This window comes from Pyrus communis, chromosome 1 (genome assembly GCF_963583255.1).
Source record: "Pyrus communis chromosome 1, drPyrComm1.1, whole genome shotgun sequence".
NCBI lineage: Eukaryota > Viridiplantae > Streptophyta > Magnoliopsida > Rosales > Rosaceae > Pyrus > Pyrus communis.
The window spans coordinates 2243864-2271395 of NC_084803.1; the positions used below are offsets into that span (position 1 = coordinate 2243864).

Below are 27532 nucleotides of genomic sequence, written 5' to 3' on the forward strand. Positions count from 1 at the left end.
TTGGGGGGTCTTTATAAAGCTCTAATTTTGGGTTGCATGGAAATATTAAGGTTGTCGAAGGATCGTACGGTCTTTTCACGTTACATATTATGGGTGAGGTTTCGAAATTTGTTTTATTTCGGGGACTTGAATATAATTTGGTTGAAGCTCGGGGACGTGGATTATTATTTCATTATAATCTTAGTAAATGTATTTTCAACACCATTAGAGGGTGTATTTTGTAATTATATTGCAAGTGTAGTTCTCTCTTTGTTAATGATTGTAGCTAGGTTTTCTTATTGTTTAATTTCTTGGTCATGAAGTATTATAGGTTTTGTTGCAATTTGAGCGCCAAATGGTGTACGTACAAACCAATATATCTGATTGAATTGAAAAATGAAAAGATTTAATGCGGTTTTATCTTATTTTAGTAATGAATGTTGTAGTTGTTACGTGATAGTATACAAGTTAATGATCAGGGAATCATAAGATAATTTTGTATGTTCTATTTAATCGAAGCGCTATGTTGTTTATATCATTAACTTTACCTTTTCAGTATGACGGCGTTGATTTCCAGATAATAGATATTATAAGATGCAACAATCACTCATTAATGTTTCACTTTCAAAAACACGTGATTTAGATACAGTGTGTATCAAACATGATACTAGTGGCATCGACAAAACACAATTGACACGTATTGAACGAATAAAGCTCATGTCAGTGATGACCGTTTTCAAAAAATATCTCAACAAAGCACATTTGACACATCTAAGTTGAGGTTAGAAGTTAAGAATTATTTGAAATGATTTGACAACTAAGTATTGTTACACCGATATCATGTCGTTATCAAGTTTGCTTATCCAACTGGAAAGTTAAATCGTTACTACTTCTAATTGGTGAAATCAATGTATCATTGTCAACAAAATTTGAAGAATCTATGTAAATGTGGTGAGTAATAGAACATTAGACTTCACATCCAAGAAAGAACTTGGTCATGGGAATTTAACTCACAGCCCAAATAAAACAAGTACAAAAATGACAGAGAAAAAAAAAGTACGACCCCTTGGTAACAAAAGCTGAAACATTGTGGACACATGCAAATTACTTAAAGCTTAAAGGACCATCTCGCAAAATGTCCTTAAATTGTTAGTATTTATCTTCAAATTGCCCATCCGATGCAGAGGCGTTCCATGTTGAGACACGAAGGACAACCGGGATTCCGCAATGCTCATAAATCTAGTTAAGATTTGGTTATTCATTTTGACAAGTGGATTTCACGCAGTGCATTCACAAACCTGAAACGTATTTAATTGGGAAAAGATTAAAAAAAGGAACACACTTACTCTTTTTCTACTTTTATCTCATGACCAATTTGAAATGCTGTTTTTGTATCAAATAATTCAAATTGTAAACAAGCGTTCAATACATATAACTGTTATAGTAAAATAAAATTCCTTTTCTTTTTATTTCCTGTAAATGGTCGGATTTTTATTTAAATTCCAATTAGGACAAAAGTACATGAATTGGTAAATTGGGACGCATTTATAATATATACTTTCTATTTTCTTTTATGAGATAAATAGAAAATTAATATTCGAAATTGACTAAAATAAGTAATTAAGAAATTAAAATTTAAAAAGGTTGAAAGCCCAGGTCCAAACGTAGAAGCCCATATGATAAGCAAGCAAAGGCCCGCGGGAATATAAAGTGGAATTAGAAAAGATAAAAATACGAAATTGTGCGGTGAAGGTGGATCGAACACCTGACCTTCAGATCTTCAGTCTGACGCTCTCCCAACTGAGCTATCCCCGCAAGTGTGATCTTACACCTTAGAAGTTACTTACTTCATTGTTCTCCAAAGGACGATGAGAAAACAAAAACTTGTTTGGTTTAGATAAGTACATAGTTCGATTTCCTGTAACATAACTGGTAAAAGCGGAACCACCTTTAGACCAAGTTCAACTCCAATTCATTTTTGAATTTAGATAAGTTCATAGTTTCATTTTGTGTAATGTAATTGGTAGGGACGGAACCACCTTTAGACCAGGGTCGACTCCAACCCAACGCAAAATTTGAATTAAATTGGCTTGGTGCTCATCCTTCAAATAAAATGTCTCCAAAATCTGCCAACGATGCATTTCAAATTTCAACAAGGGGTGGAATCCGTTAGGTTTCGTTTTGGTCAGTTCCACTGCAAAAAATTCCAATCCCATGCAACCAAAGCGAATCATGTCCAGCAAATGAAACAAACTAAGAAGTAAGACGGAGGAAACAGCATAATATGAAAAACATCTGATGTATGTTGGAATTATACAACTTAAAAAGTAAGTGAAAAACACTAGTTGAACGACACTTTACAAGGAAAAAAAAATATACCACTTCCATTTTTTCCTAAAGCAACTCTTCTTTGTTCTTTCAAAAGCATAAAAAATACTACCACAAATCTACACTAGAAGTCCTAAGCTACTGTCCGACGCCGCAACCCGACCCTGCTCGTGGTTTGATAAGAAGGCGGCAGCAGAATAAAATGACAGTTATGATATAACTTTCCAAGGTGTTTATGTATCAAGTATACAAACTGCATTCCATGGGGTAAATAGTCTCTTCAGGATGAATGCTTGGAGCTGATTAAGATTATCTGCGCAAAAACAGGCCTTCGATTCCCCATATGATGCGAGAAAACTCCCAAAATTGGTGAAAAGCAGAAATTCATTATAACGACTAACACTATCTACCTATCTATCTGTTCAGAGGCTCTAACTGGACTTCCATTCTTCCTGACGATTGCGATTCTTTCTCTGAGTGTATTCCGTTCGGACTCAACAGATCAACAGAGTCATCTTCCTCAAGGTTCCCCAGCACCCAATTGCTTCTTCCAAAACTCCTATCCCTCCTCTGTTGTTTTTCACGGTATTCCAGATACATTACCATCAATGCACCCATCAAGAACCAAATTATCAATGCCCAATTAAGTCCGTGAACATTTTCACCGTCATATCTATCTCCTAAATGCTTCATTCCGCTGAAAAGTGCTGCAATTCCTACAACAAGGGCGCATCTCCCACTGATCACATGAAAGTACTCCCAGAGAATCCTTTTAGAGGAAACCTCCTCTCCATGACCTGGTCTTTTGGGCCTTAGGTATGCATTCACCGGTTGTACACAGACCAAAAGTAATGCAGCCATCCCAAACTTAACATGTAATGAGCTGACAAAGAAACCCCGAAGCTCAGCAACAGCAAAAAGAACCGCAAGTAGGATGATTGCCAAACCTGAGCACTGCAAGTAAACATGAATCTTGAACCAACCGTCACCCTTAACATGTTTCAAGTATCTAGCCGACAGTATTCCACCGGGAAGCAAGATACCCCAAGCGAGAAACATCATAAATCCATGTACAGCTAATACCGGCTGTAAATCCTGCTCCGCCTCTGCTGAACCACGTATAAGCATCACCCTAATAGGCCTACTGCTTGTAACGAAATGCATATTTTGTTCACTTAGATTCTCATCGGTCCACGTAGCACCCATTGCCCAAACAACTTTAAGTGGAGTAGTGGGATCTATTCTGTTTTTACACTCCGGTTTATCACTCTTACCACATGACGGTTTCAAAGGACGAGTGAACTCGAATGTAATGATGCCATTTTCTGACTTGCACCTCACATGAGTCAAATTCTCAGTTGTTGGATGTATACTCGAAGCATCCTTTCCATCAATCCAGTAAGTGTTTACCCGCCCTTTACCAATATTATCAATCCAACCCACATAGGAATAGCTGTTCACCATTCCTCTGCCAAACCCTATTGCTAAAAAACCGCTCTTCTTCTCACCACGAACAGCAATAGATATTGAGTGTTCTGACAATGTCCAGAACAAGGTAACTTGCTGATCATCCAAAACAGCACTGTTGTTAAACATATCAGGCAGACCCCCATCAACCACCTGCACTTTCCAACCCATTTTCTGCTCGTAAAGAGATTGATAATATACTTGGTCCGGGGTATTCCTATCCGGCGCCCAAACCAATTCCTTAGGACTGGCTTGAACTCCTTGAGCTTCAGGGCCTCCTGCATAAATAGTCTCGGTAGTATTCCTTAGTGTAGCATTCCCACCAAGCGGGTCGGAAGTAATGTACATCGCAACATCATGCCCTGCTTGTATTGAGAACTTGACGGGCACCCCTCTTTCCACTCTCAACACCGGAGCCTCTTTCTTGTTAATGTACAAAACTTTTGAAGGGTTTGGCGGGTCTGGATAATTTAACGCCGGGCTGGAAGTAACAACTAGCGAGGCCTTGGCATCAGCGATAATGAGATGCTGATCCTCCTTTTCATCTGCATCTAAAGGACCTAAACAGTCATTCACATTTTCAGAAACATTCAGCACCAAATGCCCAAAAACCACACTCTTCGGTCCACCATGGTTCTGGGGAAGATAGTAAGGCTGAAGAAGATCCGGTGGCCTAATCGGTCCTAATGCCCAAATGACCGTCATCTTCTCCGTATAATTCACCGCCAAATCGTACTTCTTGTCGTCGGAAACCAACGGCCTCTGGTACCTAATAAACGACACGGCGTCCCTCCTCTGCCCGTAAACCAATTTGGTATTGTTCACCTCTCTGCCATTCGGGCCGGACCCTTCGTATCTGGTATCGGGGCAAACCCCTTTCACCTCCCCATCCTTGGACAACGTACACTCACTGTACTTTGTGATGTAGAAATCGTTAGCAAACGGCATGCGGTCCTCTTTAAACCCGGCGACAGCGACATCAGCTCCGAGCATGAGCTCGGAAGTTGAATTCGGGTTGGCCCAGCCGAAAGCCATGTAATTCATGGTCCCTGTGGCGGCCTCCAACCCGATATCGATTGTATTCTCCTCAGCACTCAACGTCCATCGAACCCTATAATTCTTCGACAAAACCTTGCAATTCTCCAGCATCGTCGGCTCGGTATGAACCCGAACCCGATCCTTTCCGTTCCCTGAATTGGTTCCACTCGACGGCGACGGAGAAGGAGCCGATTCGGACGACGCGTTTCTGAAATCCCCGAGAATTACGTGCCCGAAGTCTGAAGCGGTGGGGACGTCCCACACGGCGAGGACCTGGATCCGTTCCCAGGTGACATTTTCCTTCAAGCGCACGATAAAGCTGGCGCTTTTGTACGTCTCGTTGAGCTTTTGATCGGAGACGACGAAGCCGGCGGTGAGGTTAGTGAAATCGGGAGCGGCAGCGCCCCACCAGTGAACGTCGGAGCCAGGGAGCATGTCGAAATCGGAGACCTTGAAGGAGCAATCATCGATTATCTGAATCGAGCCGCGGAGCTGATGCTGGAGCATTTTGAATTCGGATTCAGAGTTGACGAGGGGGCTGGTCTTGGGGCAACCCGGATCGGCATGGCTGAATGCGAGGAGGAGGAGGAGGACGGAGAGAAACCCTAGGAAATTGGGTTTGCGAGGCATGAGCGGTGCGAGATCCGGATCTGATCGGATCTTTGATGAGTTCGTGGTTTTGGATCCGAATCACTGGTTCTAATGTGTAATGCGAATTCAGAAAATTAAAGATAGTGAGCGAGCGAAGGGGATGATAAAATCACCTGGTGGCGGACGGTGGTGATGCTCGTCGTCGATGAGCTGTGCTGTGCTGTTTGGGAATTGGGAGTAGAGAGAGCGAGGAAAGTGGGGCGACCGAGAAGGAAGAGGAGGCCCAGATCGACGTGCGCGTACCTTTTTGAAAAAGCGGTCCGCCACGTTGCTCGATTGGAATTTTTTGGATTTTGGGGAAGAAACAATTTTGATTTTGTGATTTTTTTTTTTTTTTGGTTATTTATTAGGCTTATTTTTTCTATGACCCGAAACTCTATTTTGATTTTGACTTCACTCGTAAAACTTAATTTTTGAGTCATTTTATTTCTTCAAGATGCATAATTGGGGCCCACGTATATTTGTGTGGAGATATTTTTTTATCGTGTCAGGAACGTATAGAAAGTTACACAAGTATAGGAAGATTTTTTTTTTCATGTGTTTTTTCATTTGTATATGAATATATAATGTATATGCATCGTGTTTTTGGAAAATCTCTCGTTTGTGTGATTTTATGTCATTGTCATTTCCAAGTGTATATAATAACATTAATTTTTTTTAACAAACAATATTATTTACATTAAAAAAAGGTAGGAGTGTCGATTAAGAAATATCAAATTTATAAACCAAATAATGTATTACTAATAAAACAAACAAGCATGTTAATGGATATTTAATTAATAACCTAATGATACACAATCATATCATTTAACTTAAAATTTTAATTTAAAATTTTGATCTTACTACTCTTAAAAAATACATCACATGCCCCAGCCATATTTTGAATTCGATTGCAAAATTTCAAGTAAGTCATTTTTTATTTCATTTTGCTTTTTTGGACCCAAAAACAAGAAGCAGAAAATAGGGTACAGCCAGGGTGTTTTTCTTCTTTTGCATATTTTATGGTAATGTTAGGTGGTTATCTGGTTCCCAAGAGGATCCTCTCCGGATCTTATTAGTGAGTATCACGAGAATTTGTTAATTGTATTCGTTCATTGTATATGGTTAGTTTTTATTTGGTACTGTTTGTTTTTATTTTTAAATAAAAATATTTAAAATAATTTCTGACTACGCGATATACAATTTATTTGATACTGTTTGTGTTTATTTTTAAATAAAAATATTTAAAATAATTTCTGACCGCACAATGTACAATGAACAGATATAATTCGTAGTTCCTCGGAATCATCACAAAGAGGATCCAGATTCATCTGGTTCCTACATGTATTCAACCTACGGTGGCACCAAATTTAATTAAGGAGATAATTTTTTGTGACAATTTTAAAAAAGTGTACGGAACTAAATTCAAGACTAGCGACTGATGATTTTGTTTGTGCTGAGTTAGCGGTTGATGTGGTTTGGCTTTTGAGCAACGACTTGATGTGGCATCGCTTTTGAGCGATAGTTTAATATGGTATCGTCTTCAAGTAATTATGTATGATCTCGCTCTCTAACGATGATTTTGTGTGGCCTCCTCATCAGTGATGATTGATGTGTGCACATATATAAGTTTGTTGCATCTACCGTTCTTGTGACAAACTTGTGTTGGTGCACTTGTACTTGTGATAGTCGTGTAAAGGTTTTAGATATTGCTTGTTTGTGCAAATTTATTCCAGATTAATATATTAATCACTGGAGCAATCTAACTAATTGGCACCCATATATTTGTTTGTTATGCTCAATGAAATACCGCTATCGTTTATTGTGAAAAAAAAAAAATACGAAAATGGAAAAACTAATTTCCAACAAATTGGAACCAAATTAATTATGGCGATGGATGTGTCATAGCTGAAAATTGGTTTGAACATGCATTTGAGGATCTTGTCGTACTTCAGAATTTCTCAATAAAATGCGATATGACTAGCATTAGATCTAGTACTGGATTTAAGAATATTTCGATAAAATGTGATACGTCTAGCATTATTAAAAACAAAGAAATATCAAGTTGCAGGAAGTTAAGATGCCAATTTCGAAGCCTTTGGCATGATGTTAAAATAATGCAGCCCATCTTTTATCATCGTCAACGCCACCCGCCCAGCTTAAGACTAGAGAGACCCAAATCAAATTTGTATTCTCAATTTCTTATGTGAACCGGATTTTGCACCGAAATTGTAGGAATGGAAACATGTCATCTGGAAAACGCACCAACACTTTTGAGAAATTTCAACTTTTGAGTCTCTCACAGTCGAGAATTTTCAAATCAAATTCAACATATGAACCAAATCAGCACGCTGCAAATTACTTAGATCATAGTACATAAAACCAGGAAATAAAATGACGAGGAGAGTTGATGTTCGAGTTTATTCCTTTACAAAACTGATACCCTGCAGGCTGCTGTGCTGCTTCTGCCGGTTTCATCCCGTTCCTGCCCGCCGTCGAAGGAGATGCAAAACCAGCGATGATTAGTTAAAAAATAACAAGAACAAGAATTCAACAATCTGGTCCCGAGATAGAGCTGTGAGGAGGAAAACACATTGAAGGGAAATTTCATAATCTTTTATTGAAACACTGACTTCAATAATATACAAGAAACTCAAAGCTACAGAGAACCAGTTAAGGTTTCCAGTTACAACAAAGCAAAGAGGAAAAGTTAAAACTAAAACAACAATTCTTTTGCGAACGGTGTACAGCGAGAACTACACATCTCTCACACTTAAATAGTCTACAAATGTTCATCAATCTTTCGACAATTACTTTCTTTCAATTAGTTACTCTGTCCATTCTCAACGCCAAGACCATACAGCACACCGGAATACTTCTCCGCTGAGCCACTGAAGAAGGTATCCCTCAACTTCCTAAAGGTACACGCTGTAAGCAAACTGTCGGAGCCTGCTTGATGGCACACACCAACTCTTTCCACTTCCAACAGTTCTGCAAGCTTGTTTAACCCACCATGAAGGCTGTTGCAGAACTTCATCAGATGCTTGATATCATACAACACCGGGAAGTAAATCTTGATCAGATTAAAAAACTCCATTTGGTTCTCAGGCAAACTCCGACAAGTCAATAACTTAAGCAAGTATCCGAAGTCGTATCCACTATGGAAAGTAACCCAATGCACATTGTCGCTCAATACAAGCCCTGAAGACATCAAAGCCTCACCAAACCGATTCACATCAATCCCCTTCTCATTGTTCTTCTTAAAATCAATCCCACACTGGCGCAACAAGTCAATCGAATCACTTGCAAATATGTCTTCGCTCACATTGAACTCGCGAAAGTTAAATTGCCAAATGTAATGGTTCTCGGTCCCCAAAGTGGGAAGGTTCCCGTTCTCATCAGAGAAAGTGAGACCCAACTGAATCAATTTCAACATATCAACATTGTCCTTCAGAGTCTTGTAGTGAAACTCATTAATGTTCTTAAAAGCCCCCACCGGGCGAAGAACCACGCCCGGGAACTCAGTGTCCATAGCCACATACGGATACTTCAAAACAATATCACGTATTAGAGCAAACTCTTCATCGAGATTATCGTCCCACACCTCTCGGATTTGAATCGAATCCCCTTTCGGTAAAAGCGACATTTCCAATTTACCAAATCGAGCAACAGAAGGACAAATACTAGTAAACCCAGATCTATAAACAGTGACCAAAGCGTTCGAGAACCCCCGAAAACCAAAACCCCCAACAGGATGCAATAAATAATTAGCAAATCAATCAAAAACCCCAGAACCTGAACTGGATCTTCTGGATTTTGAATTCTCAAAACGACAGCGAGTCGGGACTCTGCGATTCGACTCAGATCTGAAACAAAAACAACAAGAAAACCATCAAACGATGACGAACTAACAGTATTTAACTGCAGATAACAGTACGAGTAAGAACCCTAGAAACAAAATCGATTGGGGAAAAAAGTGCGACTGGGGGTTAAAGATCTGACCTTTGACTTGGAAAATTGGGACTGGAGGCGAACGGATCTGGGACTTGGAGAGAGTTATTCGGTGCTCTCCGGCAGAGGTTCTAGGTCAACGGAGCGGGAGAGGAGAGAGAGAGGGAGGAGAGAGAAGGGGGGGGAAAGAACGTGGTTTGGAGAGCTTTACTAGGTGGGTTCTTAACGACTGCGCGTGAGGAGAGAGCCGGAAGGAGAAAGTGACGTCGCCAAGGAATGGATGACGGTCGCAAACGCTGTCGTTTCGACTCTCAATAATTACCTTTTGTCAATTAAATCCTTTACTTTAGAAACAAGACATATGAAGGCAATATTACAGGGCCCATAATCATATTACTATTTAAAATACAATTATTTGTAGCACAAATCTTGTCATGTATTTATATCACATGTTTAATATCTTAATAGATAAAGTGTTGAGCTTGTATACTTGGGTCATGAGTTTGAAACTCTCGCTTTTTCAAAATTATTATAATAGTTTTGAATTTTTCTCCTCATCCTAATAATTTCAACAACAAAAAAATCATAATTTGACGTTAACAATTCACTCATATTATATCACGTATATTATTATACAAAACATTCTTGACCCACCACGAAGGTGGCCTCACACAAAAACTTCTGTCATGTAATCAATCAAACTTGATAGGCCACCGGCCGCCGGAAATGACGGAGTCTGCGGTCAACTCGTTGAAGTCCTATCTCATTCATCTTCAACCAATGTATTTTGGACCGCCAAATTTTAATACGGCGACAACGAAATGACTCAAATCCTAATGAAAGTTGTGTTTGTAAACTGCAAAACTATTTTTGGGGTTTTTGTTCTTGGGTTTTTGTTAAAGATGTCCTAAACTGGACAGTATGACCAGGTTGAAAGACAGGCACCCAATGAAGCTCATCCTAACGTGGGTCCATGGAGCCAACCCAATAATGTACAAGCCACAACTTGTAACCTTCTCATTATTTTACCACTTTGCTAATTAATATATATGATGGAATATTAAGGCGATGTTAACTTTACATATAATATGAATTGATTTTTATTTTTTTTAACAAACGATATTATCTACATTAATGAAGAGGAGGTGAACTTAGTCTCATAATAGGCTAACAATAATGTGGTTCAAATTCGTCTTTGGCGAGAATTGAACGTTAGACATTTCACTTACAAATTAAGAGGAATTTCACTAGACTGTAGTACTAAGTGGATAATTGAAAACATTTTAATTACTGAGTTTTGTGCGTTTATTAAAATATGTGTAAAGGAATTTTTTTAGTTCTTAATTTTTTTTATGCGTTTATTTACATGTAAGTAATTGAAAAAGTGTAAGTTTTTTTTTAAAAAAAATCTATAGTCAAATACTTAAATTTTTTAAATCATATTGACTAAGAAACTATTTTCATAAATTGTAGATTCGCTTTCAAATATATTATAAAGATTTCCTTAATGCTCACTGTAAAATATTTAGAAAATAAAAATTTGCATTTTTTACAAAAAACTTGGATTAACACCCATGGCTTTTAGTTGGTTTTGCAAATTCTTACGTAAATCACCGTTCAATTTATTTATTTTCACATTCGCCTCACTGTGAAGTTTTGAAAATTAAGGTAAGACTTTCCGTTGGGATTCTTGAGTGTATAACCCATTTGACAATGTTATGGGCCTCACAACTATGTCTTGCACTTAATTTTTTAGTGCTCAGTTTAAATATTCAACTAAATATATATATATATATGTATGTTGCTCAATAAATTGTAAAATTGCTTCCAAATTTCTTAAAAAGTATAACTTAATTCTCAGGAAAAATATCTAGTGAAAATAAAAAGTTTGCATTTTTGTCAAAAAACATGAGTGTTAGGCGGGCTTGACGCATGCAACACGAGACGGACTCAGCTCACAGAATGAGGTGAACCAAGCACGCCAAATAAGGCGGGCTCTGCTCCAAGAAAATGGTGTGGGCTTTAGGCACACAAAAGGAGACGAGCTTCATGCACATAAAACGAGGAGGGATACATTGCACACGTCAATGCTAGCCATGCGCAAGTAAAATGAGGTCGCCTTCATGTACGCCAAAACGATGTGGGTTCTGTGGATGCAAAAGGAGGCGGGCTTCTGGCACAAAAAATGATGCAGACACCTTACATGCAGAATGAGGAGAACCATGCACATAAAACGAGGTGGTCTTCGCGTATGCATAATCCCAGGTGCTCATAAAATAAGTTGGGCTTCATGTCTAAAAAAATATATTTTGAAAAACAAGAATATGATATTTTGTTGTAGTGGTAAAAGAGAAAAGAAAAATGTTCAAAAATTATTCAAATTCTTGGGGTGCCATAAAGTCATGTGTGACTTCATGACTCTCTGGCACCCAAAAAATTTGAATATCTTTTTGAATTTTTGTTAATTTTTCTTACAACGACAACAAATTATTATATTTATGTTCTTCAAAATATATTTTTTCATGCAAAATCTAATATAATTCGTATTTAAGCACTTGTAATCAACGATTAAAAACCTTAGTTTAAAGATATTTGGAACTTTTTATTTATTTATTTATGGTTAATTTTTCTATTCTAATATATATATAAAGACAGCAGTCCAATTTAGTGCGTCAAATGCAATTCGTTTACACAGTGGATTGAGAACAAGAAGAAGGAGATCCTACGTGTATCTCACGTCGTCCACATGCCAGGTTTTGATACTAACTCGTCAAATTTTGGGAAAAGAGATCATCTTTGATTCCTTTCTTTTAATTCAAAAAATTAGGTAATTCGGACATTGAAATTGGATATAACGGCTATAAATAATGACTTACTTTAAAAGTTATAATAATTTTAGCTGTTAGATCAAATTTCAATAATCTGGATCGCTTAATTTAATAGATTAGGAAAAAGGAATGATGATTATTTTCCGAATTTTGGGAACAAGTGTTTAAAAGGTGAACAAATCGTAAGTACAATTCTTTTACACGGTGGACTGGGAAGAAAAAGGAAGAGATCCTACGTGTATACCTCTTTGTCCAAGTGCCAGATTTTGATAGGAAGAATGATGTCAAGACGGTGAGAAGTCACAGTAACAGTTCAATCGTCTAAAACTGAAAAAAAAAAAAAAAAAATTGAAAGAAATCCCAAAATGTCGGAGACGAAGGCCGACAGCAAGAACAAAAACCCTAAGAAGGTCAATCTCTCAGATCACAGCTCCATCAAGCATCTCCTCGACGAGTCCGTCTCCGAGGTCGGTCGATTTTTCCACAATTTTTTCATACATTTAATTTCACCAATTTACTGATTGCGCTTAAAATCTCACGTTTTCTTCAATTACCGAAAGATTCGACTATATGATTATCAGAATTTTTGCGATGTTGGATTTATTGTGTGATTTGTGGACTATGAGGCTGCTTGGAGTGATCAGTGATTGGATTAATTTAGTTAAATTGGTTTTGTAGATTGTTAAGAGTCGCGGGTATGTGGAGAATACGAGGCTGAGCAACTTGAAGTTGTTGATTGGAACCGTTGTAATAATCATTGCTCTGTTTGCTCAGTTCTACAACAAGAAATTTCCGGAAAACCGAGATTTCCTGCTTGGATGCATTGCATTATATCCTTTTTCCTTGGTATTAATCTGACATTTAAAAAAAAAAAAAAAAATTAGGTACCAAATTGGCTCTGCTGTTTGTTTTTAACATGGTTTTATCGTGATTTCGCTTCGTAATTAGCATACTCGGTTAGTTCGTGTGTTTTTATGGGTACTTTTTTGTTTTTTTCTGAAAATTTGAGTTGAGACACATTTGATGTCATCTTTATGTGCTATATCAGCAAACAAATGCTATTTGAACTATTTGGTTCTGAAGAATTGATGAATGAATTTTCAGAAGGGACCATGTGAGTCTGATTGAATGGTATATCTTTGTTCGAATGATTATTCCCGCAAGTTTGTTTCATCTTTGACTCTGGCAAGTATGTCATCGTTAATGGGATACTACAGGTGGTCTCATACACGAAGGATAAAAATGCAATCTTGTTCACTCATCCTCCTGCGGTAAGCTCATTTCTGTATTCTTGGTGAACATTTTCATATTTTTGTCGTTTAATGTTTGTATATATTTTTAAGTATTACCACCACATGGTCAATTGATGACACGGTTAAAGATAGTTTTGGGCTTAGTTGAGATGAGTTCTGCAGACATTTTGTTTAAGCTTTTAATACTACACGGGTTGTGAGGAAGAAGAGTTGAAGTCATTAGCAATGTTGTCTTATCTTTGATGCTTGAATTTTCAAATGTTGTTTTGGCATAGACTGTAGTTTGTAGATCCAGATACTTTGAACAAAGGTGTCATTGGTTTTCTTCGCTAATAACAAGGTACATCAGTTGCTGGAAATTTGGATTCTGCCAAATATGTCTGTCATAAAAAATTTCAGTATGATGGGGTCAGTCAATCTTTCAAATTTGGATTATCAAGTCGGTTTAATTTCAACTTTAACCAACTAAAAGAAACATAATATTTTTAGTTTTAAGGACCTCTGTATAATCACTTGGAATTTGGGCTAGCAGTTGATCATATCACCTGAAATGGATGCCCGTTAAGTTGATTCATGAAGAGAAATCGTATATGGCATTTTTGTCTAACATAGAAAATTGGTGGTGTTCATTTCTCATTAGTGATTCATATGCGCAGGGAGCCTTTAGCACTGGGCTGGTCGTGTCTTCCAAGTTACCAAGATTTTCTGACTTGTACACGCTTACAGTAGCCAGTGCAGATCCGGAATCAATATCTGCAAACAAACCGGTGGAATTCACAAAGAGCGTCACTCAATGGTCTCTCTCTTCCCCTCCCTTGTTCTTTCATGTGTGCACAGAGTTGCTAACACTGCTCACAAGCGTCTGTATTTGCTTACTGGAGTTTCGAATTGCGCTAATTCAAATTTCATGCTGTGTGTAACTGTTTCAGGTTTACTAAGGATGGAGTGTTGGTGGAAGGCCTTTTCTGGAAGGAAGTAGACGGACTGATGAACGATTACGCAAAAGAACCTAAGAAGAGCAAGTGAATTCTGGGTTTTCGGGGAACCCCATCTGGTTCAGTTTTTACACCGAATGAACATTTTAAAGTTTTGTGATTTTAGTATGAACTTCTTAACTTGTTTGGATTATGGAAGTTTGGTAAAATTCTTTTTTCGCATCTTGGTTCGTGGCTATGTTTGGTAGAAAAAGTATAGAAGTGCTTATTCATGAAGCGCCCCTTGGATTTGCAATTTTGGGCCTGTTTGGTGCATAAAATCACACCCTAAACCCTAAATAGAATTTTATAACTGATGCCTATGTTATTCCCACAAATCCTTTGTGTATTAACAAAAATGCTTATGCCAAAAGTGCTTTTAAGTACTCTTAACATAAGCATTCTCAAGCGGAGTGCTTTCCAGAAGATTGACTCTTGTACAATGGAAATGTCATTGTGACATGAATGTCTTTTTGCAAGTTTCTCTCGTATTTGGCAGCATTTCCAAGTGGGTCTTAATATACGTATATATCACTACATGACTAGTCAAATATTGTCACTTAGTACTACGGTCTAATGGTATTCCTCTTCACTTGTAAGTGAGAGGTTTTAGATTCGATTCACGTTCGATTCTTGCTAAAGACGAATTTGTAAGTGAGAGGTTTTAAGTTCAATTTTCTTCAAAGGCAAATTTGAAATACATTATTGCTAGTCCATTATGAGATTAAATTCATCTTATTTCTTAGTGTGATATTAATATCATTTATTAAAAAAGAAATATAAAAACTAGTCGAATATCGGATAGGCCCAAAATAATTGGGTCAATTGGGTTCTTGTACAAAAAAACGCGGGAAAGAAAAAAAAACAAGGAATAAATATTATTTGTCTCTTCTGGAACATTCTACAAGCTTCTATGGCCCCTTCCTGAAGTTTCTTCACACACTCTCTCTCTCTCTCGCTCACTGAATCCGAACATATTACATAAACCCTAAACAATCTCATACTCTGTTGAAGTTGTTTGCCTTCATTTCATGGTCAAATGGCGAGCAGGAGAGCCACCACGACACTCACCAAGTCGGCCCTAACTCTGGCGTCCCTGAACGCCACTGAATCCTCGAGAATCCCTCTCTCTCGGAGTCGGGCAATCGCCGTCGCCGCATCCGCCCGGACCTTCGGCAGCTCTGCCGTTCCCTTCTCTCGCCCCAGCTTTGTTCCCGAGAGCAGAAATGTCGCTTCGGCCAAGTATTTGGCAAGTGCCTTCACTCGCAGCTTCCACTCTACGACTCCCAATTTCTCCTCCGCCACGAGCTCCTCTCAGGTCACGAAATCTCTGAAAATTTTCATATTTTGATTGGAATTTAAAGATTACAAAAATCGGAGGCTAATTTTTGAATTTTTGTTCTGGATTGGAAATATCAGGCCAATCAGAATGAGTTCACTGAGATGGCGTGGGAGGGCATTGTTGGTGCCGTTGACGCCGCCCGAAATAGCAAGCAGCAGGTGGTGGAGTCTGAGCACTTGATGAAAGCGCTTTTGGAGCAGAAAGATGGTTTGGCCCGGAGAATTTTCACGAAGGCTGGGCTCGACAACACTACGGTTCTTCAAGCAACTGACAACTTCGTTGATAAGCAACCCAAGGTGCGTTTAATCGAAACCCGTGTTTCATTTTTCATCATAGATGTAATGGCAAAAACATATTTCGTTTCTCTAGAGTGCTTTTATTAGAAAATCGTCCAAATTGCTTCATGGAAAAGCACTTGAAAGTAGGGTTTAGGGTTTAGGGGCAGAAGAATATTTTAAAGCTTTGCTGCCAAACGTAGTCATAGGGGCTTATGATTGTCAGAAAGCGCTTTTAGCTTCCCCAGAAGCAGTCCCAGACTCTCCTTGAGATGACATTGTGAATAATTGAACATTGTGTTGTGGCAGGTGACGGGTGGCACCAGTGGCCCTATTATGGGTTCACATCTGGTTGGCTTGTTGGACAATGCCCGGCGGCAGAAGAACGATATGAAAGATGATTTTGTTTCGGTGGAGCACCTTGTGTTGGCGTTTCAGGCCGATACGCGGTTTGGGCAGCAATTGTTCAGAAACCTCCAGCTTAGTGATAAGGATTTGAAGGAGGCTGTTAAAGATGTTCGTGGTAACCAGAGAGTCACTGATCAAAGTATGCTGTGCTTTACCTTGATTTGCCATTTTATAAGTTGTTTATGTGTTGGACATTCTCTTATGCATTAAATAATGAATCCATAATGTATTTGCACATAGATCCTGAAGGAAAATATGAGGCCTTGGATAAGTACGGGAATGATTTGACTGAACTCGCTAGGCATGGCAAACTTGATCCTGTCATAGGCCGAGATGATGAAATACGGCAGTGTATCCAGATATTGTCTAGGAGAACGAAGAATAATCCTGTTATTATTGGTGAGCCTGGTGTGGGAAAAAACAGCAATCGCTGAAGGGTATGTTTATTTGGGTGCATTGCAGGTTTCTGCTTTATCATGTTGTTTCAAAAAGTAACAAATATTGTAACCTAAAGCAATTTGATTTATTGGTGTACTTTTGTCTTGACTTGATGCATTCATTCACCATTGACTAGATTAGGCATTGTTCATCCTATGCATTTTCTGCTTAAATATTTCATTTAACTTTTATACTATCTGCAGATTAGCTCAACGAATTGTGCGTGGTGATGTTCTAGAACCGCTATTGAATAGAAAGGTAGGCGTTCATTTTAGTTTTATCTATCCATTGTAAAAGTTAATATATTTTTTCCCTGTAGGTAATAAGACTATTTCTTGGTGGAAAAATAGAAACCCTTAGGTATAGAAATCGTTTTCTTGTTTGAAGATTGAATCCAGATTTGGCAGTGTTATTCAAATCAGACCCAGGTTCAATTTCTTTTACTTGGATCTCAATTCAAATTTTGCCATATCCACCCTGAAGTTAACTCATTGTAGAAGTATACTGCATTAATTGTGTGTTATGTTTCAAATGCAACAGGTTCTTCTTTGACATTCAAATTTGTGCATTAATTTCACATTTTCTCCTGTATTACACAGTTGATTTCTTTAGATATGGGATCGTTGGTTGCTGGTGCCAAATTTCGTGGGGATTTTGAGGAAAGATTGAAAGCTGTTCTGAAGGAAGTTACTGCTTCCAATGGGCAGATTATTTTGTTTATTGATGAAATTCATACTGTTGTAGGAGCTGGTTTGTGCTCTTTTTTCTGATCAATCTATTGTGTTTTTGTAGTGTGTAAGTCCTATTATCTCCTGATGTCCTTGTTAATGATTCTGTTAGGGGCTACAAGTGGTGCGGTGGATGCTGGGAACTTGTTGAAACCAATGCTTGGGTGAGGTGAGCTTCGGTGTATAGGAGCAACTACATTGAATGAGTACAGAAAATACATTGAGAAGGATGCTGCACTTGAGTGTAGATTTCAACAAGTATTTTGTGGTCAGCCATATGTGGAAGACACAATATCTATTCTTCGTGGCTTGAGTGAGCACTATGAACTGCATCATGGTGTGAAAATATCAGATAGTGCTCTTGTTTCTGCAGCAGTTCTCTCAGACAGATACATTACAGAACGTTTTTTGCCTGACAAAGGTAATAACACTTCCGTCTTACAGGAATTTTCTTGGTGGTGATGGGGGCGGCTGGTAGAAATGGGGTTTTCTTGTAAAAAATTCTTCATATTCTGTATTGGACTATCTGATTTTACAAAAATGAATCTGCTGCAGCCATTGATCTGGTTGATGAAGCTGCTGCAAAGCTGAAGATGGAGATCACATCTAAGCCAACCGAGTTGGATGAGGTAGACCCAGCTGTGTTGAAGTTGGAGATGGAGAAGCTATCAGTGCAAAATGACACTGATAAATCATCGAAAGAAAGGTTAAGCAAGTTGGAAAGTGAGCTGGCAGTGCTGAAACAGAAACAGAAAGAACTAAATGAACAATGGGATCGTGAGAAGGCTCTCATGACTCGCATACGATCAATTAAAGAAGAGGTACTCCTCGATATACTATGCACCTTTAACTTTGGAAAATTCCCTCATCTCTTGATTGGTTGATTCATATGTTTTTAAACTTTGTAGATTGATAGAGTAAACCAAGAGATGGAAGCTGCTGAATGAGACTACAACCTAAATCGTGCTGCTTACAATGCCAGTTAGAAGAGGCTGAGAACAACCTTGCCGAGTATTGGAAGTCTGGAAGCTCTATGCTTCGTGAAGAAGTCACAGATCTTGATATTGCTGAAATTGTAAGCAAATGGACTGGCATACCCTTGTCAAACCTTCAACAGTCAGAAAGAGACAAGCTCGTTATGCTGGAACAGGTTCTTCATAAGAGGGTGATTGGTCAAGATATAGCTGTGAAATCAGTAGCTGATGCAATTCGACGTTCAAGGGCAGGTCTATCTGACCCAAATCGACCAATAGCTAGTTTTATGTTTACGGGTCCTACTGGTGTGGGAAAAACCGAGCTTGCAAAGGTCTTGGCTAGCTATCTCTTTAACACTGAAAATGCACTTGTCAGAATTGATATGAGTGAGTACATGGAAAAACATGCGGTTTCACGCTTGGTTGGGGCACCACCTGGTTACGTTGGTTATGAAGAAGTTGAGCAGCTAACAGAAGTGGTTCGTCGAAGACCTTATTGTGTAGTGCTATTCGATGAAATTGAGAAAGCGCATCATGATGTCTTCAACATTTTGTTACAACTGTTGGATGATGGGAGGATAACCGACTCTCAAGGGCGAACTGTAAGCTTCACCAATTGTGTCGTGATAATGAGCTCAAGCCTGGGCTCCCACTACATACTCGAAACTCTTGGTAATGCACACGATAGCAAGGATGCAGTTTATGAAGTGATGAAAGGGAAGGTCGTTGAGTTGGCAAGACAAACTTTCCGCCCTGAATTTATGAACCGAATTGATGAGTATATTGTGTTCCAGCCTTTGGATTCGAAAGAGATCGGTAACATTGTCGAGATACAGGTGAGTGATCGATCTTAAATGCTTTTCGTTATGATCCAGCTTCCAAGTCTAATTAGAGATGCTTAACTTGTTCATTGCTCATTGCAGATGAACCGAATGAAAGACAGGCTGAAGCAGAGGAAAATTGATCTTCATTACACAAAGGAAGCCGTGGAGCTTCTCGGGACACTAGCCTTTGATCCCAACGTTGGCGCAAGGCCGGTGAAGCGGGTGATACAACAGTTGGTTGAGAATGAAATTGCAATGGGAGTCCTGAGAGGAGATTTCAACGAGGAAGACTCGCTTATTGTTGATGCCGAGGCGTCCCCGTCCGCCAAACACCTTCCTCCCCAGAAGAGGTTGCGTATCAAGAAATTGGAGAGCACTTCTGCTGCAGATGCTATGGTTTTGAACGATTGATCCTTTTCGGTTCTTCGAATTGTAAATAAGTTTTAAGAAAAAGGGTTAGTGCCTGTTTGTCTTAATTTCTAGGGTTACAAGGAAATAGAACAAAGTTATCTTCGTATTTCGCTGTTAGATTCTTGATCAAAGATTAAAGAGTAAATTCAAAGGAAAACTAATGAAAATAATTTAAAAATTTTGAATCTTAACAATAAGGATAAAATAAAAGATGAAGTGAATAGTATCATGATTACTTTTTTAACGTAAAAATATAATTTCTTGTTAAAATAAACAATATTGAAAGTTTTTTTTTTTTTGTTAAAGTTTTCTCCATTGTCAAAAGTTTGTGCAAGGGACACTGGAGCGTAATAGAATATTTTGACAATATTGACCTTAACGAAAGGAAACCAAATCTAGCAAATCTTTATCTAGTGATGTGAACCTCATGTTGAAAATCGAACGATCAGATTAGTCTGTGTGTGTACACGAAAGACGAAATAAACAGATGCAGGGTCGCAGGTCACATGGCAATTTCTCCACGTTAGCCTGCATGATCTGAATACGTAGTTACAATCTTGAAAACGAATCTAAGCTTACTTACGTAATTGTAGACCCCACATAAAAAATGTGTCACGCTTTCCATCTTCCCCCAGCCTGTTAGCGGATGGACATCTTTGCATGGCCAACTATGGATCTCACCGTACCAATTACTACTTTTCAGATCTAATTAGTATTATGGTTTAGTATAATTTACCTTCATTTATAAATTAGGATTTTAAGTTTTATTTTCGTAGATAGTAAATTTGATATTTAGTATTATGGTTTAGTATAATTTACCTTCATTTATAAATTAGGATTTTAAGTTTTATTTTCGTAGATAGTAAATTTGATATCAAATTTTTCACATAGAGTACTCTTTTGGTAATTATGAACGCTAATCTTCTTAGTATTAGGCGATCTCCTGTCATATATGAGAAATCTTTGATTGAATTCAAATATTTGTAGGCTGAAAGGTGGTGATGAATAAGACCATTAGGTCTTATTTGGTGTATAGATCAAATCATAAAGGATAACTCATTAGATTCATAAGGGTGTAAAGTTATGTGACCGTGTCCTGTTCTTTATAAAGGTATTGTTTGATGCGTCAGGACAAAAGCTTATGTAAAGGCACTTGGACTATGTCACCCGTAAGAAATTTAGACTTTCGAGGTATTTGGTTTTGCTCCTAAATCCGTTCATATTAAAACTCGTCAATAAGTGTACTACAACCATTGAAATAATACTTAAAACTCTCACAAAAATATGAGACTTTATATGTTTTAGTCTTATTTGACTGCACGCTAATTTCTCTTAGTGTAAGAATTATCCTAATTAGACAAATGTACCCAATTTTGTAGTTATTGTATTTTCTGTCACGAGATTAATGTTTGGCATGCTTTTAGGTTATTGTATGTTCTGGGCGTTTTCAATGGCTAATAAGTATTAACTTAATCAACTATTTTTTTAGCTCGCTATGTGACAATATTATCATCACGGAACAATATGCATGCAACCCTAACATCCAGTCATTGTGCTCGATAGCCTTTCTACCCTAATCAATCTACCTAACGACCATGCATCAATGTGTAAACTTAATAATAATAAAAAAGTACCTTGTGAGTCTGATTTTCTTTTACGTCGTTGGCAAAATTGAAGTCATAATTTTTTTGATAAAAGTGGGAATAATATATAATTGATGATGCGACGACGGTGAGGATCAAATACCTACCAAGATATGTAAGTATGCTTGTTTTTTATCATTAAAATAAAACGTCATTTATACCCGAAGTTATAAGGAGCAATTTAGTTGATTTAGAGCATCCAAATTTACATTCAAGATTACAAATACCTTGTAGCTCAATTTATTAAAAGAATTAGTCGATACACAGACATTCTGTGTTCAATATTCTTTTTCATTTATTTTGTATGAACATACCAAACACCAAGCCCAAACTAAGATTTCATAAAAACAATTTTTTTTATGTATTTTAGTCTTATCTGACTTCACGCTAGTTTCATTTCATATAAAAATTGTCCTTATGAGACAAACGCACACAATTTTTTTAGATTACTGTATTTTTTGTCACCAATAATGTTTGACCTGCTTTTAAGTTATTGCATTTTTTGGGTGTATTCAATGGCTAATCAAGTACTAGCCTTAACCAACTATTATTTTTACTCGCTATGTGACAATATTATCATCACGGAACAATATGCATGCAACCCCAACAACCAATCATTGTGCCCCATAGCCTTTCTATCCTAATCAATCTACCTAAGAACCATGCATCAATAATTTATAATGTGTAAACTTGATGAAAAACTACCATGTCAATTTGATTTTCTTTTAAGTCGTTGATGAAATTTGAACTCATAATTTTTTCGATAAAGTAGATATAATACATAATTGATGAAGTCAACTCATGTTATAGATCTCGACGAATATGAAATTAGGTTATGTGTATATTATGTTCTGAAATTGTCTTTAAAATAAAAATGACATCGTTACATCTTTTTAACAAGTCTTAAGAGAGGGTATTCATATAAGTTACGCGATATAATTGAAATCCAAAATAAATGTATTTTTAAGTAGACCGAGAGCATTAGTTGATTAGATAGTTACTTGTTAGAAGAGAGGAAAATCAGTGAAGATTGAATATGTACCATAGTACATAGACATGATTTTTTTTTTGCTATTATGGTCATTTGTAAGCAACGTTATAGAGAACAATTCAGTTGATTTAGAGCACCCAAATTTACAATCAAGATTACAAATACCTTGTAACTCAATTTGTTAAAAACAATAGTCGGTACACAAACGTTTTGTGTTCGATTTTCCTTTTTATTTATTTTATATGAACATACCAAACACCAAGCCCAATTTAGAAATTTTACCAAATCCATCTAATCACCTAATCCCTTTAAAAGTTATAATAATATTAATTGTTAAATTAAATTTCAAAAATTCGGATTAATTGATTTGATGGATTTAATAGAAGAAATTCAGAAACGAGCCGTTTCCGAAATTTAGAACCCTTGAATAGTTCAACTCCCACCTCGAGAGAGAACTAGAGAAGCTTTGCACGCACTTCGATACCAAATACTCATTCGCAGTTGCACCCTACTCTCTCCCCCACCCGACTTATCTTGCACCCCCGAATCAAACACTCCTCTGGGCCGCAACGAAACGACACGGAGGGCCCCGCGCGAAGCTTCTCTTATAGCTGGGAAGCATGATAAGTTATAGGACGGTAGCGACGGTGTTAGTACGATACACTGTAGCGAATAGTGCCAAATTACGCATTTCCCCATGCAAAAAACTAATGGCTTGCTTCGGAAGCCCCTTTATCTTTTTTTTTTAATTTATTTATTCTTGTATTTATCTCCCCAACACAAATTAGAATTATGACTTTTCCTTTTTTCAATAAGACTTTCTCTTTCTGTATTTATATTTATTTATTTATTTTTGCAGCAAATGAGGATTTAGGAAGAAAATAAGCGTTAAATGTGGTAAAAAATTGCACGTTCTCTTGTTTTAAAAGGAACAAAAGGGACTGTTTGTGTTCCATGCTCCACTCTCCTAGACTTTTCATAATTTTTTTTTTTTTACAGATTTTTGATATGACGAGATAACTTTCACTAGAATAGATTTGAGGTTTTAGATTGTGGACGAAATTTGTAAATGTTGGTTGTTCGTTCATTGAAACAATGTGTTTATTTTATTGCGTTTGGATTTTCAAATCCGTAAAAATTATAGTAGCACAAATAGTCGGTCATTCATAATATTCAGTAGATTATGCCTTCAAAGTTCAAAACACATGAAGTGAATTTAGCTATGTTATAATCCGTAGTACGTTATGCATTTAACGTGTGAAACTAACTTCTGATACGTGGAGTAAAATGTATGGAGTTCATAATGTGACATGGATTTTATGGTCAAAATCACAAACACGATTTTGTTGGTGGCATAAAAATCGATCATTTGTAATCCAAAATAGATTTCATTTTAAAATGCAAAGTAAAAGTTTAAGACGTTACGTAAAAAGTTGACTATTGAAATCTTGTAATTCCAAAAGTGAAAAATTATTAGATTTGTCTAAAAATTTTATTGGTTACCCAATTAAATAAAAATATATTCTGGTTAATCCTTTTTCAAATGATTTATAAAAAAAAAGGTATAATTTATAATTCTAAAAAAAACAAAAATAACGAATACAAACGGGGACTTCAATATATATCACTCCCCCCTCTTTCTCAAGTGTCAGTAGGAAAGAAGCGGAGTCTCTGCGACTGAGATTCAACTTTCTCACTATATAAACAAACAACCATACAAAAATTAAACAAAAATCCAAAAAGTTTTCAGAAACCTGTGCATCTGATCCTCTCTCTCTCTCGCTCTCTCTCGCATTTTTCTGGTTTTTCGGTGCAATGTAGGTGCTCCCCACTCGAGAAGAAGCAGAGAAGAATCGAAGAATAATGGCTAAGTTTCACCGAAACGATGTCGGATCCGTCGTCCTAGACCGCCCAACCACCACCTCCTCCGGCCATTCCCGGCTCTGGACTTCCTTCTCCGGCGCCTCATTCCGCCGGAAAATATTCGACGCCATCAGCTGCGGCGGCAGCTCCCGATACCGCCACCGCGACGGCGATAACGAAGCTACTCCGATCAGTCTTCCGACTCTTCCGGCCACCGGAGCCACCACCATTAGATCGGTGACGATAGAAACGGCGACGACGCATTCACAGCAGAAAGTTAAGGAGGCCGAGAAGGCTGAGAAGCCGAAAGTGAAGTCCGAGAAGCTCTCGGATCTTCTGAACCTCGCGGAGTTTTCGGAAGCGGAAAACGACGCCGCGACGAAGAAGAAGGTGGAGGAGCTGGAGGAGCTCAAGCGAGTGGCGAAGGACCTGCAGGCGGAAGACGACACGGCGAAGAGGAAGGAGGCGGCGAGCAAGGTGAGATTGCACGCAAAGGAAGAATCGGAGGCCAGAGCCACGCTCGCGATGCTCGGCGTCATTCCTCCGCTCGTCGCCTTGCTCGACTCCGACGACGTCGTTTCTCAGATCGCGTCGCTCTACGCTCTGCTCAATCTCGGCATCGGAAATGACGTGTGAGTTGAAACAAGCAGGATTAATTGGATTTCGATCTAATTTTGTTTTTATGTAATTTAATCGTCTTAATTTCTCTTTCCAGTTGTTCTTCGTGCATGCAAATTTTGGTTTTATCAGCTTATTAACCTTTAATTAATTGAGGAAAAGTTGGGCTATTTTTTTGTTTAATTCGTGTTTTTGTTCTCCGTCATTTTCATGCCATTATGTTTTATTCTCCGTCATTTTCAATTCCTGCTTTTTCTTAAACGAAATTATTTTAATAATTATCCAAACTGTTGTTATCTTGGAGCTGTTGACAGTCTTGCATGTTGTGAAATGATGAACTCTGCTTTCTGCATAAGCGCTTCTGTTGAGAGTGCTTTTCTTGGAAAACATGGAAATTTTTAGAGCTAAAATCCAAGTGCTTCACTGCTTTTTGAAGAAGCACTTAGCTGCTTCCCGACTCGTAACGGTTTTGAGTTTTTCTATCAAATGAGATCAGAAGTGCTTCTGGTTGTCGTAAAGCACTTTTACCCTTTCAAAGCACTCCCAATATTTCAATTTTTTTTTTTTTTTGTGTGGTTATTTTCGCATTCTGGTAAAGAAAAATTTACGTTTGAGTTGTTTTATTCCGTATTTTTATTTTTCCTGAATGTGTAACCTTTTTGGACCACGTCTTTTTCTGCAGGAACAAAGCTGCTATTCTCCAAGCAGGGGCTGTGCACAAAATGCTGAAGCTAATTGAATCCCCAAATCCTCCAGACCCATCAGTCTCAGAAGCAATAATTGCGAATTTCCTCGGCTTAAGCGCGTTGGACTCGAATAAACCGATCATTGGAGCTTCGGGCGCCATACCCTTCTTGGTTAAAACCCTCAAGAATTCTGACAATGCAAGTAGCTGCCAAGCCAAGCAAGACGCCTTGAGAGCGCTCTACAATCTCTCGATCTTCCCGTCCAATATTTCGTTCATATTGGAAACGGATTTGATCCCCTTTTTCTTGAAATCGCTCGGAGACATGGAAGTGAGCGAAAGAATCCTTGCAATTCTAAGCAACCTGGTTTCTGTCCCCGAAGGTCGAAAGGCAATTAGCAGTGTAAAGGATGCATTTCCAATATTGGTAGATGCCTTGAATTGGAACGACTCGCCAGGATGCCAAGAGAAGGCATCGTACATTTTGATGGTAATGGCACACAAGGCGTTCGGGGATAGGCAAGCCATGATCGAGGCTGGAATGGTTTCAGCACTGCTCGAATTGACGCTTTTGGGTAGTACATTGGCGCAGAAGAGAGCCTCTAGGATCTTGGAGTGTTTGAAAGTAGATAAAGGAAAGCAGGTTTCGCAGAGCTTCGGCGGGAGTAGTATGGGGGCGGCAGTTTCTGCTCCCATTTGCGGGCCTTCCTCGTCTTCTTCAAACCCGAATGTGGGTTCCAAGGAGCGTATGGAGGAGGAGGACGAGGACATGATGAGTGAGGAGAAGAAAGCCGTGAAGCAATTAGTCCAACAGAGTTTGCAAAACAACATGAGGAGGATTGTGAAGAGGGCGAATCTGCCCCAAGATTTCGTGCCATCGGATCATTTCAAGTCGCTCACCTCGATGTCAACTTCGAAGAGCTTGCCGTTTTGAGGAAATTAGGGATGCCGATGAAGATTTGGAGATCGAAAGTAGTGGCTGAAGTTAGTGGTCTTCTTTTCGTACTTCAATTCCAGCTTCGCTTTTGTACGTTTTGTTAGTGTATGAACTTGTTCAAATCTATATAGTGATCGTAATTATAATCTTAGTAGAAGTTTTCTTTGGGTATCTTCAATGTGGATGAGAGAAACTTCGACAAGATCGTTCTACTAGTTAATTGGTCGGATCATTCAATATTAGTATTAGTCAGAAGCAACACATATCAATGCATTTTTCAACGATAATGATATATTCATTGATGTGAGAAACTATGATAGCATACCACTTAATTTGAATTCGACAATCTTTATTAATTAATTTTCTTAGTTTATCTCGCATAAATTAAAAACTCTAAAATCTCTTTCATATAAATCAAGGATTCGAATTTTCTAAACCTTAATCTTCAGACAGTAAAGTTTAGAGAGGATCCAAATTCGTGGATATGCTTGTCAACAAAAGTTTACGCAGCAAGCAATCATGCGATTTGACTCGAGTTTTCCCATAACATGATGTGAGCACTCTCCATAGAGATTTTTCTCTCAGTGGCAAAGAATGCAAAACGAAGAAAATCCAAGGGGTGATTTAGTCATAAAACAATTTTTTTCTGAGTATCCCCACAATCATGAGGCCAGTTTTCAACTCAGAGTACAGTTTTGTCCAACCCGGTGTCCCTACCCAAAAATTAAAATTTGCTAATTTAACACACAGCAATCGGAAGGGGTGTCAGTCATTTTACAATGCATATGAAATAGTGACTACTCAGGAACCTTTAACTTCGAGCATCTGAGAATCTTTCTATTAGGCCTCGTTTGGTAGCTCGAATTGTATTGATTATTTATATCGGATAAAATAAATAATTACCGGATAGTACTGATTAAATTAGTCAGATATTTAGTGTAGTATCA

At 38.0% G+C, this 27532-nt stretch overlaps 4 protein-coding genes, 1 non-coding gene and 1 pseudogene across 6 annotated transcripts; 3 read left to right on the top strand and 3 right to left on the bottom strand.

The window, feature by feature from the left end:
- Positions 1-1721: 1721 nt before the first annotated feature.
- TRNAF-GAA (transfer RNA phenylalanine (anticodon GAA)) lies at positions 1722-1794 on the bottom strand. Its single transcript has one exon. It is a non-coding gene; the product is annotated as a tRNA-Phe (tRNA).
- A 467-nt stretch (positions 1795-2261) lies between these two features.
- LOC137738877 (cytochrome b561, DM13 and DOMON domain-containing protein At5g54830-like) lies at positions 2262-5720 on the bottom strand. Its single transcript, XM_068478351.1, has one exon. It carries the CDS (start codon positions 5440-5442, stop codon positions 2722-2724), a length of 2721 nt encoding a protein of 906 aa, XP_068334452.1. The 5' UTR covers positions 5443-5720; the 3' UTR covers positions 2262-2721.
- A 2316-nt stretch (positions 5721-8036) lies between these two features.
- Positions 8037-9629, bottom strand: LOC137734735 (probable CCR4-associated factor 1 homolog 7). Its single transcript, XM_068474012.1, has 2 exons — positions 9445-9629; positions 8037-9308 (listed from the first exon to the last, which is right to left on the bottom strand). Exon 2 carries the CDS (start codon positions 9086-9088, stop codon positions 8267-8269), a length of 822 nt encoding a protein of 273 aa, XP_068330113.1. The 5' UTR covers positions 9089-9308; positions 9445-9629; the 3' UTR covers positions 8037-8266.
- A 2909-nt stretch (positions 9630-12538) lies between these two features.
- Positions 12539-14631, top strand: LOC137716599 (signal peptidase complex subunit 2-like). 2 transcript variants are annotated; one of them, XM_068456055.1, is made up of 5 exons: positions 12539-12688; positions 12900-13067; positions 13439-13492; positions 14131-14270; positions 14404-14631. In XM_068456055.1, exons 1-5 carry the CDS (start codon positions 12587-12589, stop codon positions 14498-14500), a joined length of 561 nt encoding a protein of 186 aa, XP_068312156.1. In that variant the 5' UTR covers positions 12539-12586; the 3' UTR covers positions 14501-14631. The 2 variants fall into 2 exon arrangements, with proteins under 2 accessions (XP_068312156.1, XP_068312150.1); XM_068456049.1 differs by having other exon boundaries at positions 12900-13051; positions 13411-13492.
- Positions 14632-15394: 763 nt separating this feature from the next.
- On the top strand, positions 15395-19954 carry LOC137716615 (chaperone protein ClpB4, mitochondrial-like; annotated as a pseudogene).
- Positions 19955-24256: 4302 nt separating this feature from the next.
- LOC137709309 (U-box domain-containing protein 7-like) lies at positions 24257-26736 on the top strand. Its single transcript, XM_068448397.1, has 2 exons — positions 24257-24977; positions 25646-26736. The coding sequence occupies exons 1-2, from the start codon at positions 24346-24348 to the stop codon at positions 26580-26582; spliced, it is 1569 nt and encodes a 522-aa protein (XP_068304498.1). The 5' UTR covers positions 24257-24345; the 3' UTR covers positions 26583-26736.
- Positions 26737-27532: the final 796 nt, after the last annotated feature.